At 45.7% G+C, this 12,037-nt stretch overlaps 1 protein-coding gene across 1 annotated transcript in view; it reads right to left on the bottom strand.

Annotated features, from left to right (window-relative positions):
- CORO7 (coronin 7) overlaps positions 1 to 12,037 on the bottom strand; it is an 83,152-nt gene that overhangs the window by 56,722 nt on the left and 14,393 nt on the right. The window contains exons 7-8 of the mRNA XM_075284081.1: positions 11,643 to 11,693; positions 826 to 912 (exon numbers count right to left, since the gene is read on the bottom strand). Of these exons, the coding sequence (XP_075140182.1) occupies positions 826 to 912; positions 11,643 to 11,693 (138 nt within the window). The remainder of the gene's footprint in view (positions 1 to 825; positions 913 to 11,642; positions 11,694 to 12,037) is intronic.

The raw sequence follows: 12,037 nt of genomic DNA, 5'->3' as shown, positions 1-12,037 counted from the left end.
AGTGACTGTACCAGCAGAATAGTGAGCGCAGCTCTGGAGTATAATACAGGATAAGTAATGTAATGTATGTACACAGTGACTGCACCAGCAGAATAGTGAGCGCAGCTCTGGAGTATAATACAGGATAAGTAATGTAATGTATGTACACAGTGACTGCACCAGCAGAATAGTGAGTGCAGCTCTGGAGCATAATGCAATATTAGGATTCGTACCAAATAATTTATGTAATGTACTTACAAAGTTAGACTACATCTATATATAAACTGTAAAAAAAAAAAGTGTTCTTTAATGTCTAATATGTAGTTTAGTTGATACAAACCAACAAGCATTAACTGTTATGCAGCAGAACTGGTATTCCCTGAACTACAATATAAAGTCTATCCATAGCAGGGCTGGCCAACTGGCGGGCGTCCAAGGCTTTTTTGTGTCCCTCGCTATCCACGACAACCCCCACAGACTCCATTGTACAACTTAACCTTTTTCTAATAGTTCTTGGCCCAAGAGCTCCGAGTTGTAACATATAAATGCTAAATACTTGGAGCGCTGCTCCGGAGGAAACAAATAAAACAAGCAAAACTAACGAAAAAGAGGAGCGCTATAAGGTTACACATCGGTCCTCAGGAACCGACTCCAACAATGGGTCACAGTAAATGAAAAGATATGAAGCAAAAGATTATTTCTATAACCCATGACGAGTATCAATAAAGTTTCAGTCTTCAAAAGTCAGAAAACGAGAAAAAGTCCGTACTCTCACCAAGATTGAGGTAGGAAGAAAGAGACAGACAGTAGTAGAGTGGATTTGTGGTTCCTCGGGGCGTACGCTACCTGGTTGAATCCTGATGTTAGCAGGTGGTTGTTGGAATTGGTCCAGACCACACGAGAATCTTTATGGTTGTCGTGACCTTGTGCGTCCTGTGAAGAAGAAGAAAAATAGGATATAGCACTGTATACCATTGCTCAGCCGAGTGTGCAGGTGTCTTGAATCCCCCTGAGATCTGCAGTCGGGGGTGCACATTAGAGGACCGTCCAGTTCCACCATAGTCAGTGACGTTAACGGTTCACACAGCAGATCCCAAGGGTACTCAATATTCCTGCAGATATTTCTAAAATTCAAGTATGATCCCTCTAAGGAGATGTACAAGATTAGAGAAATAGGGTTGCCTTTTTTTAACCCCCCCAAAAAACAGAAGTGAATGGGGATGAGCTGCAATACCACATACAACCTGCGGACAGGTGTGGCATTATTTAGGGTAGAAAGTGGCCATGTTTTTAAAGAAAAAATAAAAAAAAAAGTTCCCTTGATTTTTGTCTTGTCCACACACGGAGTTGGATGTCCCTTTAAAGCAGCCGCTGCTGACGTGAGCGGTGCCAGTGCAGGACCTGTCAGTATGCCTTAGGCGGCAGCAAATCGTTCCGTCACTCAATGTGACCCCACACCGAGCCAGCTGTAGCGCTGCCACTTCTGTAATATGATCTGCAAACCCATCCAGTCCGGGCGACGTCGCTCCTGCTGTGACTGAAACGCATTAGCCTTGCTGTGTGCCTGCTGTCTCCGGCGTTAAGTGTGCCATCGGGCTCAGTTGGCATGACCGCAACGTAGTAGTGAGCAGGCACATCTGTCAACCCTGTCATATGTCTGTATTCAGGCTTAGCTGAACACGCGCTGAGCGGCGTTCGGTTGTATAAACCGCGTACAGGATGTGAAACGCGATCGTAAATATTTAGATGTCGAGTGTGAATAGCGTGCGTCCGTAGAGTAACAAATATGACGTGTGTGAATGAAATGAATGAAATTTTACATTATGGTTAGAACATACACAATATAGTTACTACATTACACTCATGGATTGAGAAGACCAGCCATAACATTAAAACCGCAAATACACAGCAAGAGGTCATAGCCATTGTGATCTGACACATCTACAGTTTTTCAACCACTTGTCCTATAGTAGCCATTCTGACCGGATGGCTACACATCAATGAGCCTCGGGTGCCCTGACCCCGTCACCGCTTCACTAGTTTTCCTTCCCTGGACTGCTTTTGCTAGCTACTAACCACTACGTACCAGCAACACCCCACAAAACCTGCCATTTTGGAGATCTCTGACCCAATCGTCTAGCCATCACAGCCCAAAGCCAAAGTATTATGCCCCATAGTGGCCCCTGCACACAGTATTATGTCCCATAGTGGCCCCTGCACACAGTATTATGTCCCATAGTGGCCCCTGCACACAGTATTATGTCCCATAGTGGCCCCTGCACACAGTATTATGTCCCATAGTGGCCCCTGCACACAGTATTATCCCCCATAGTGGCCCCTGCACACAGTATTATGCCCCATAGTGGCCCCTGCACACAGTATTATGCCCCATAGTGGCCCCTGCACACAGTATTATGCCCCATAGTGGCCCCTGCACACAGTATTATGTCCCATAGTGGCCCCTGCACACAATATTATGTCCAATAGTGGCCCCTGCACACAGTATTATCCCCAATAGAGGCCCCTGCACACAGTATTATCCCCCATAGAGGCCCCTGCACACGGGATTATGCCCCATAGTGGTCCCTGCACACAGTATTATCCCCCATAGAGGCCCCTGCACACAGTATTATGCCCCATAGTGGCCCCTGCACACAGTATTATCCCCCATAGAGGCCCCTGCACACAGTATTATCCCCCATAGTGGTCCCTGAACACAGTATTATCCCCCATAGAGGCCCCTGCACACAGGATTATGCCCGATAGTGGCCCCTGCACACAGGATTATGCCCCATAATGAACACCCATGAACAATTAATATACTCTGGGGTCTTTTCGGAGACCCAGGGGAGATACAAACATAAAAAAAAGTTACTTACCTATCTCCGGCTCTGCTGCAGTCTTTGGTGGTGTTGGCCATCTTTAACAACGCACAGATGTCACATGACATTTTATGCCCTCCCTCCATCTACCCCCATTTTCATGTCCTCCCCTCCATCTCTACCCCTCAGTATAACGTTCCCCCTCCATCTCTGCCCCTAGGTTACTGTTGCTCCTGAATTGCTCCACACCACACATACATACACACTCACACACTCTCCATCCTGCATCTCACATCCCCCCTCCCCTTCAGTACCTAGCAGCACATCTCTCCATCTCTTCCAGGACTGAACGGGCTATAAAGACACGCCCACCTAGTCATGTGACGGCTGACGTCACATACAGGTCCTTCAGCACAAGCTTTCCTCCGCTCTTATCACAGTTACAACATTTTGTCTGTTATAAGAGCGGGGGAAAGTTTTTTAATATGTAAAACACTACAAGGAGCTGCGCGGGACAGCAGTATAAATGAGGGACATGCAGGGAGCTATGCCATTACTGGCTGGAGTAACTAGCCGGTAACGGCCTGTTAAGAAAAAAAAACATTAGGGGTAGTGGCTGTCCTCGGGCCCCCTAATGTTCCGGGCCCTGTGGCAGCCGCTACCATGGTAGTTACGCCCCTGCAAGTACCCACATTTGTAGGTGTCTAATTGTGAATGTAACCCGTGAACCCCAACAAAAACAGGGATCAGACATGTGGCGTTATAACATGGCCATAGTTATATTTGGGTCTGGAGGAAACTAAATGGACAGCAAAAGGACGGCAATGAACCCTATCAATAGAACAGATGACTAAGCCACAAAAATGGACAGGAATAGGACCTGCTCCGTATCACCGGCCGTGGATCCACATGGAAACGCACAAAAAGGAACCGTGTGTCTGGGCCTATAGAAATGATTGGATCAGTATACATTATTATGGATACAACACAGACCAAAATTACGGCCATGTGTCTGGGGCCTTGGGTCGTGTATCAGCCAGATTCACTGGCCAGAACACACCGAAGGAAATCCGGTAAGAAATGGCCTTTAAGGACAATTTACAATGGTGGATTTCCAGTGGGTATCAATCGTGAATCAATGACATAGCATGATGATCGGTATTTACATATCAGTGCACGTATCAATGATGTATGCGCCCAAACCATCATTACTGCGATTGTGGGTATTACAAGAGATAAGCATTATACCGTATAGGGGCACAAGGGAACATTATACGGTGTGGGGGCACTAAGGGAACATTATACTGTGTGGGGGAACTAAGGGAACATTATACTGTGTGGGGACACTAGGGGAACATTATACTGTGTGGGGGCACTAAGGGAACATTATACTGTGTGGGGGAACTAAGGGAACATTATACTGTGTGGGGGAACTAAGGGAACATTATACTGTGTGGGAACACTAAGGGAACATTATACTGTGTGGGGGCACTAGGGGAACATTATACTGTGTGGGGGCACTAAGGGAACATTATACTGTGTGGGAACACTAAGGGAACATTATACTGTGTGGGGTTACTAACGGAATATTATACTGTATGGGGGCATCAAGGGAATATTATACTGTATAGGGGCACTAAATGAACATTATACTGTGTGGGGGCACAAAGAAAACTTTATAATGGGGGCACTTTATGAGTATTCAGGACTGTGTGTTACACAAAGGAAGACACTGGGTGGGATTGGGTAGGGTTAGAGGAGTATTTTTTATCAGATATTGCCCCCCCCCCCCCTTTTCTGTCTTCTGAATGTTGGGAAGTATACATCTACATCTATACAGGGTGATCAGAAGTACCAGCTCTGTCCTGGGGAGCCCCCTGCACCCAGTACAGGTGGTGGGTGACAAAAGGATACTGTCCGTGGTGACCTCCATGCGGGAGAATAAATGCCACCCCATGTATGGGACCCTGATGGGACTTGGCAGCACTGTAAGTGACCGTCTGCTTCACCCCAAGTGTGAGAAGGAGCTATCGGAGGTCCTTCCTTCCAACCCGCGACCAGGCTGTATAATCTACATCAGACCAAGCGAAGACACTCCACACAGAGAACTAAGTGACCCTGAAGTCTTCCTTCTTTCTTTCTTCTCTTCCTTAGCTGCTATGGACTCCTAGTACATCATCTTTTTCTCAGCATATGTGTGCCTACGTCTGTAATATATTACTGTGTATTATCCTGTATCTGTATTACTAGGCTGCTCTAACATACTGAAATTTCCCCTCTGTGGGACTATTAAAGGATTATCTTATCTTATCTATACTCCTAAACATTAGTCTTTAGATGAACCTCGTAAAAATCATTGGGATCTGCCAAACCTCATTGGCCACATCAACTGCGATGATGACCGTCTTTAATGATGCTCCGCTTCCGAGAACTGGGCGGACATGTCTGCGCGCCAACCTACATCAAATACAGTAAATATCTATCCATGCTAATGTCTCTAACATATTAGTACAAACATACAGTGACTATAGCGAGACCCTTGTGTATAAGTGCCGCAATACGATGTCACTGTTACTATTAATAGCCATCACCTCGGCTCCGGCCTAACTTCCCACGGCCCCGAATCCTCTAATCCCACACACTTCCTGCAGGCGGAGGGGGGGGGGACACATGAGATACACTTACTACTAGATAGACGGACATACAGTGATATAGAAAGGCCGCCAGATTCACATTGTCACAGCGACGAGTCTCAGCTACAATGGGGACAATGCTTGGTATATGTATATTGATATAGGGGCATCCATGTGTAACATCTGGTCTCCGAATATAAGCTCGTCTCCCAGGGACCCCCCCTAAAATCCTTTAATACATAGAGAGTCATTAGGTGAGTGTTTGATCAGCCCATGCTCAGTACATACGCCATGTCCATTACTCAAACATTCTCCACTTGTTGTTGTGTAGTCATGGGACACAGAACCGACATGGCCGACACCCCATAGAGACAAGGCCAGGCAAACATCCAACTCTTGGGAATGGCTAACTGGGGGCACAGCTGTGACTGGCACGGAGCCCCCCTACCACAAATACCTCCCCCAATACAAGTAATAACAAGTGGCGGGCAATCCTTCAACGTATAGGATACGGTGAGCGACTTCACACCAACTGCGGAGGGGAACATGGTCAAACTTTAACCCTTTGCACAGAAAGTTAGTCTTTGTCGCCCTTATCAACCAATCACACTGCAGCTTGTGATCGCCGTCATCGTTTGCTATGGGCAACAGAGACAGGATTTTCATTTTAGTCCATTTTCGTAAATTGGGACTCATTGGTGCACCCCAAATAACATAAAAAAGACCCTGTTCGTTCCCCTTTTAAAGGCCGGTTCCACAATAAAATGACAAAAAGTTGGATAGGTTACAAGAAGGAAGTGCTTATGCCATATTGCTATAGTACAGTTTCGACAAAATTTGTGCACAGGAATATTTTCATTGCATTGCCCCTTTAGGAGTTCCCTGTAATACTAAGCCCCCTTGCAGACGACGGTATGACTGGTCAGTGCGCTATCTGGGATTTTCCTGGATAGCACACTGACCCATTCACTTCTATGGGCCGTACACATGACTGTGAATGACACGGTCCCATGTACAGGCCAACAGTCGTGCTTTCGTGGCTCCTAGTCATGGAATGAGAGGGGTCATGGAAGCCTGGGCGGCACACAGGTGACATCCGCACTCTCCTGGGAGTTGTAGTGCCTGCATCTATATGCTATGTACTGACGGTATATAAGAAGCCTCATCTGCTTCCAGGATCCAGTACTTGGGTCTGGATTGTACTGACTTGTGTGGGACGGACATTGAATGTTTTGATTTCTCATGTTCACAATTGTGAAACAATCTTCATCTTCCAGGAATGCTACAAAATGATGAATCACTCCGAGCAATAAACCGCAGGGACCAGACACTAGAATCACTATAAACAAGTAACTCACAATATACAGACAGTGGTTACTACAGTATCAGCTCTCTAATACCCCCACCTAGCTGGATGTCAGGGAAGTGACTCCGTACCGAACATTAAAGACATATGTACAATAAAACCCCTGTATTAGGAGGAGAGGTCTGTGTCCTGATGGCTGTGTATTAGGAGGAGGAGAGGTCTGTGTCCTGATGTCTGTGTATTAGGAGGAGGAGAGGTCTGTGTCCTGATGTCTGTGTATTAGGAGGAGAGGTCTGTGTCCTGATGGCTGTGTATTAGGAAGAGAGGTCTGTGTCCTGATGTCTGTGTATTAGAGGAGAGGGATGTCTCCTGATGGCTGTGTATTAGGAGGAGAGGTCTGTGTCCTGATGTCTGTGTATTAGGAGGAGAGGTCTGTGTCCTGATGGCTGTGTATTAGGAGGAGGAGAGGTCTGTGTCCTGATGGCTGTGTATTAGAGGAGAGGTCTGTGTCCTGATGGCCGTGTATTAGGAGGAGAGGTCTGTGTCCTGATGGCCGTGTATTAGGAGGAGAGGTCTGTGTCCTGATGTCTGTGTATTAGGAGGAGAGGTCTGTGTCCTGATGTCTGTGTATTAGGAGGAGAGGTCTGTCTCCTGATGGCTGTGTATTAGAGGAGAGGTCTGTGTCCTGATGTCTGTGTATTAGGAGGAGAGGTCTGTCTCCTGATGGCTGTGTATTAGAGGAGAGGTCTGTGTCCTGATGGCTGTGTATTAGAGGAGAGGTCTGTGTCCTGATGGCTGTGTATTAGGAGGAGAGGGCTGTGTCCTGATGGCTGTGTATTAGGAGGAGGAGAGGTCTGTGTCCTGATGTCTGTGTATTAGGAGGAGGAGAGGTCTGTGTCCTGATGTCTGTGTATTAGGAGGAGAGGTCGGTGTCCTGATGTCTGTGTATTAGGAGGAGAGGTCTGTGTCCTGATGTCTGTGTATTAGGAGGAGAGGTCTGTGTCCTGATGTCTGTGTATTAGAGGAGAGGTCTGTGTCCTGATGGCTGTGTATTAGAGGAGAGGTCTGTGTCCTGATGGCTGTGTATTAGAGGAGAGGTCTGTGTCCTGATGGCTGTGTATTAGGAGGAGAGGTCTGTGTCCTGATGGCTGTGTATTAGGAGGAGAGGTCTGTGTCCTGATGTCTGTGTATTAGGAGGAGAGGTCTGTGTCCTGATGGCTGTGTATTAGGAGGAGAGGTCTGTGTCCTGATGGCTGTGTATTAGGATTAGAGGTGTGTGTCTGATGGCTGTGTATTAGGAGGAGAGGTGTGTGTCCTGATGGCTGTGTATTAGAGGAGAGGTCTGTGTCCTGATGGCTGTGTATTAGAGGAGAGGTCTGTGTCCTGATGTCTGTGTATTAGGAGGAGGAGAGGTCGGTGTCCTGATGTCTGTGTATTAGGAGGAGAGGTCTGTGTCCTGATGGCTGTGTATTAGGAGGAGAGGTCTGTGTCCTGATGTCTGTGTATTAGGAGGAGAGGTCTGTGTCCTGATGTCTGTGTATTAGGAAATAAAGGCAGCATTTTGTATATTAGGTGCACAGTGCAGGTCTTTGTTCCGTTGCCTTTCTATAAGGAGGGCACGCAGGCTTCTGTGAGTAGGGGGGAGTGCTGGTTTTCTCATGAGAAGCCTGGCTTCAATACTTAATAGAGAACATGTGCTGAAGCATTTTTGCGCCAACAGAAGAATATACAGAAATTAAAGCCTTTCTTCAAAGCCAGATCTGCAGAACATTCCTGCACTAATGGTTACAACACAAAACGCTCGGCATTAACCCCTCATTTCCTGCTAACAGGCAGGACGAGAATTTATTCCATGTGCAAAAAAGCTTCATGGATTCAAAAAAAATAAACAGCAGCTCCTCCATTTCGCCCTATAGTGAGGTAATAAACTGCAAGGTCTGCAGATTCACTCCCCCTCCTCCTCCAGCACTACGCCTGTGCAAATGATCCAGACCTGCAGACCATTCCATCAAGAAAGAGGAAATTGAGTGTATTTGGACAGAGAGGAGGTTAGGAGGAATTTTATGATGCTGAAGGAAAGAATTTCTCTCCTCCTCCCTCTCGTCCGCCCCGAGTGATGAAGGATGCTAGGACGCCCTGCAACATCTGGAAGCAGTTTCTGCGGCCAATTCACCCACACACTCTGGGATGAAGCTGCCCATTTTATCTTATGGCATGTGGCGCTTAGAACTATGCCAACATACACAGGAACACATTGACCGTGAGGTGCCCAGGTCTTCGGTACAGGGTCCATTGCAGCATATGGGTGACCCTTATAACACCCGAGTCAGTTCGTTCTCCCCATGGGTGCCATCTAGCACCCCTTTCCCCCCCCCCCCCCAAGATGCTCAGATGAATTAGATTCTCCTTATAAGAATTGCAATGAGGAGATTGATAGGCGTGCAATGCGATTCCACAGGAGTGCCACAGACTATATAAATATTACTGTATGACTTTAAAGGGAAATTCTACCCAAAGTCCTCATAGATCTGACTTTTATGACCGGCCTGTATAGTAAATGACAGCGTAAATTATTGTAGTCCCTGAAAGGCGCTTAGGCTTGTAGGTAAGGAAGAAGAAAAGAACCAAGTGTGTAGTCCATATATACAGAGCGCCCCCTGGAGGTTGTAACCCAACATGACCTGCAATATCTTTTTCGGAAATGAACGGTATACGCTTGTCATAAGCTGCGGCGCTCTCTGTACTGCTTTAAAAGGTGAACCACAAACCACCAGAATGGGGTAAACCCAGGTCACCCCAATTTCTAACTCATCGATGAGATCTCAGACGTATAATCTCCCAATTTTTAGAAGTAGCTTTCTCCTCTCTGTCACTAGGCCAAGGGTGCATGTGTCTGAAGAGATTGGGTGTCGGACCATTGTCTGTGCAGCCATCTTAAACACAGCGGGGAATGTGATTTTACAGACCCCAGCAGATCGCACAATGCTACACAATAGCAGGACGGCCGATGTAGGTTTTCTGCTTTTCATTATCACGTTAGAAGTTGATGATGTTTTTGCGCTTGTGCTTAATGAGACCTGCGATTAATTATTATATTACAAGGTTTCTGCACTTGGATGCCCTGGGATCTGTCCTTGAAACTTTGGCACTTTTTCCATCCCGTAATGGATCATTAACAAAAAGAAAAATAACAAGGAATTCCTACAAAGTCATTAACACAAAACAGAACTCGTGGCCTTAATTATACTCGTCCTCATGGTATATAGAAGGATTTATTTAGTTGTTACTATAGAGACTCAGATCAACACTGGGAACTAAGAGAGAGAACACAACGAATATTATTGTGACATCACTGTGTGTATTATCTCTGTACTGTGACATCACTGTGTGTATTATCCCTGTACTGTGACATCACTGTGTGTATTATCCTGTACTGTGACATCACCGTGTGTATTATCCCTGTACTGTGACATCACCGTGTGTATTATCCTGTACTGTGACATCACTGTGTGTATTATCCTGTACTGTGACATCACTGTGTGTATTATCCTGTACTGTGACATCACTGTGTGTATTATCCTGTACTGTGACATCACTGTGTGTATTATCCTGTACTGTGACATCACTGTGTGTATTATCGCTGTACTGTGACATCACTGTGTGTATTATCCCTGTACTGTGACATCACTGTGTGTATTATCCCTGTACTGTGACATCACTGTGTGTATTATCCCTGTACTGTGACATCACTGTGTGTATTATCTCTGTACTGTGACATCACTGTGTGTATTATCCTGTACTGTGACATCACTGTGTGTATTATCTCTGTACTGTGACATCACTGTGTGTATTATCTCTGTACTGTGACATCACTGTGTGTATTATCCTGTACTGTGACATCACTGTGTGTATTATCTCTGTACTGTGACATCACTGTGTGTATTATCCTGTACTGTGACATCACTGTGTGTATTATCCTGTACTGTGACATCACTGTGTGTATTATCCCTGTACTGTGACATCACTGTGTGTATTATCTCTGTACTGTGACATCACTGTGTGTATTATCTCTGTACTGTGACATCACTGTGTGTATTATCTCTGTACTGTGACATCACTGTGTGTATTATCCTGTACTGTGACATCACTGTGTGTATTATCCTGTACTGTGACATCACTGTGTGTATTATCCTGTACTGTGACATCACTGTGTGTATTATCCTGTACTGTGACATCACTGTGTGTATTATCCTGTACTGTGACATCACTGTGTGTATTATCCTGTACTGTGACATCACTGTGTGTATTATCCTGTACTGTGACATCACTGTGTATATTATCCTGTACTGTGACATCACTGTGTGTATTATCCCTATACTGTGACATCACTGTGTGTATTATCCCTGTACTATAGAATGGAAACCTAAATTATGATAAGCTTTCCACATTCTAAACTCTCTTCCTGCTGATGTCGGTCGCAGTAGAGTTGAGATCCATTCCTAATTTTAATAACGTGACGTGTAATACTGAGACAAGGTAAGGCTGCAGGCATGGGAGTGCAGAGACAATGGCGTACACCTATAGATCTACAGTAACAATAACATTCACAATAGTGATGTACACAAGAGGATCAGATATCAAAGGACCAGACTATAATGGCAGTGATTTCCAGAAAGCCCTTACATGAATGGTCCTTATCTCCTGTTGTGACACGCTGGGTGAATCTTATCTATGTGTGTCATTTGTTGATGGGATGTACCAACGTGTAACCACATGCTGACAGATTCCTGGAGCACTTAGTGCAGGGACATGCCATGCTCTAATCCCTACTGTATATATCCAAGGGCAATAACCCCCTGCCTCCCCTCCCCCGTACAGGCTCTTGTTTTGTCCCACCATTACCTGACTGGCTCCTGTGCTTTTCCGGACATCAAAAATCCTCAATCTTTTGTCCTGCAAGAAAGTAAACAGCAAAGTGTCAGATGTGGAACCTTAGTAATAAAATATCTTCATGTGTATTGCATAAATATAGGAGATATGTAACCAGGGGTGAAGCGGCAGAAGACACGTCAAGGCCTTGGACCCTGCGGGAGCCCCAAACGTACATAAAACACTATTGTAAATGGCACAAGGTATGTCGGGGCCCCAGATTCTGCACCAGGGATCAACAACATAGTATGTAGTAGCTGTATACTGATACAATGGCCGAAGACTTCATTGGGAGCACTTATAGTCATGTATTAGTAAAAGGACACATTTAGGGGATTTTTCAAGCCGTTTCCGAAGCAAAAAGCAGG

The sequence above is a fragment of the Leptodactylus fuscus genome, chromosome 8, assembly GCF_031893055.1.
Source record: "Leptodactylus fuscus isolate aLepFus1 chromosome 8, aLepFus1.hap2, whole genome shotgun sequence".
NCBI lineage: Eukaryota > Metazoa > Chordata > Amphibia > Anura > Leptodactylidae > Leptodactylus > Leptodactylus fuscus.
This window is presented reverse-complemented; position numbering and strand designations above follow the sequence as displayed.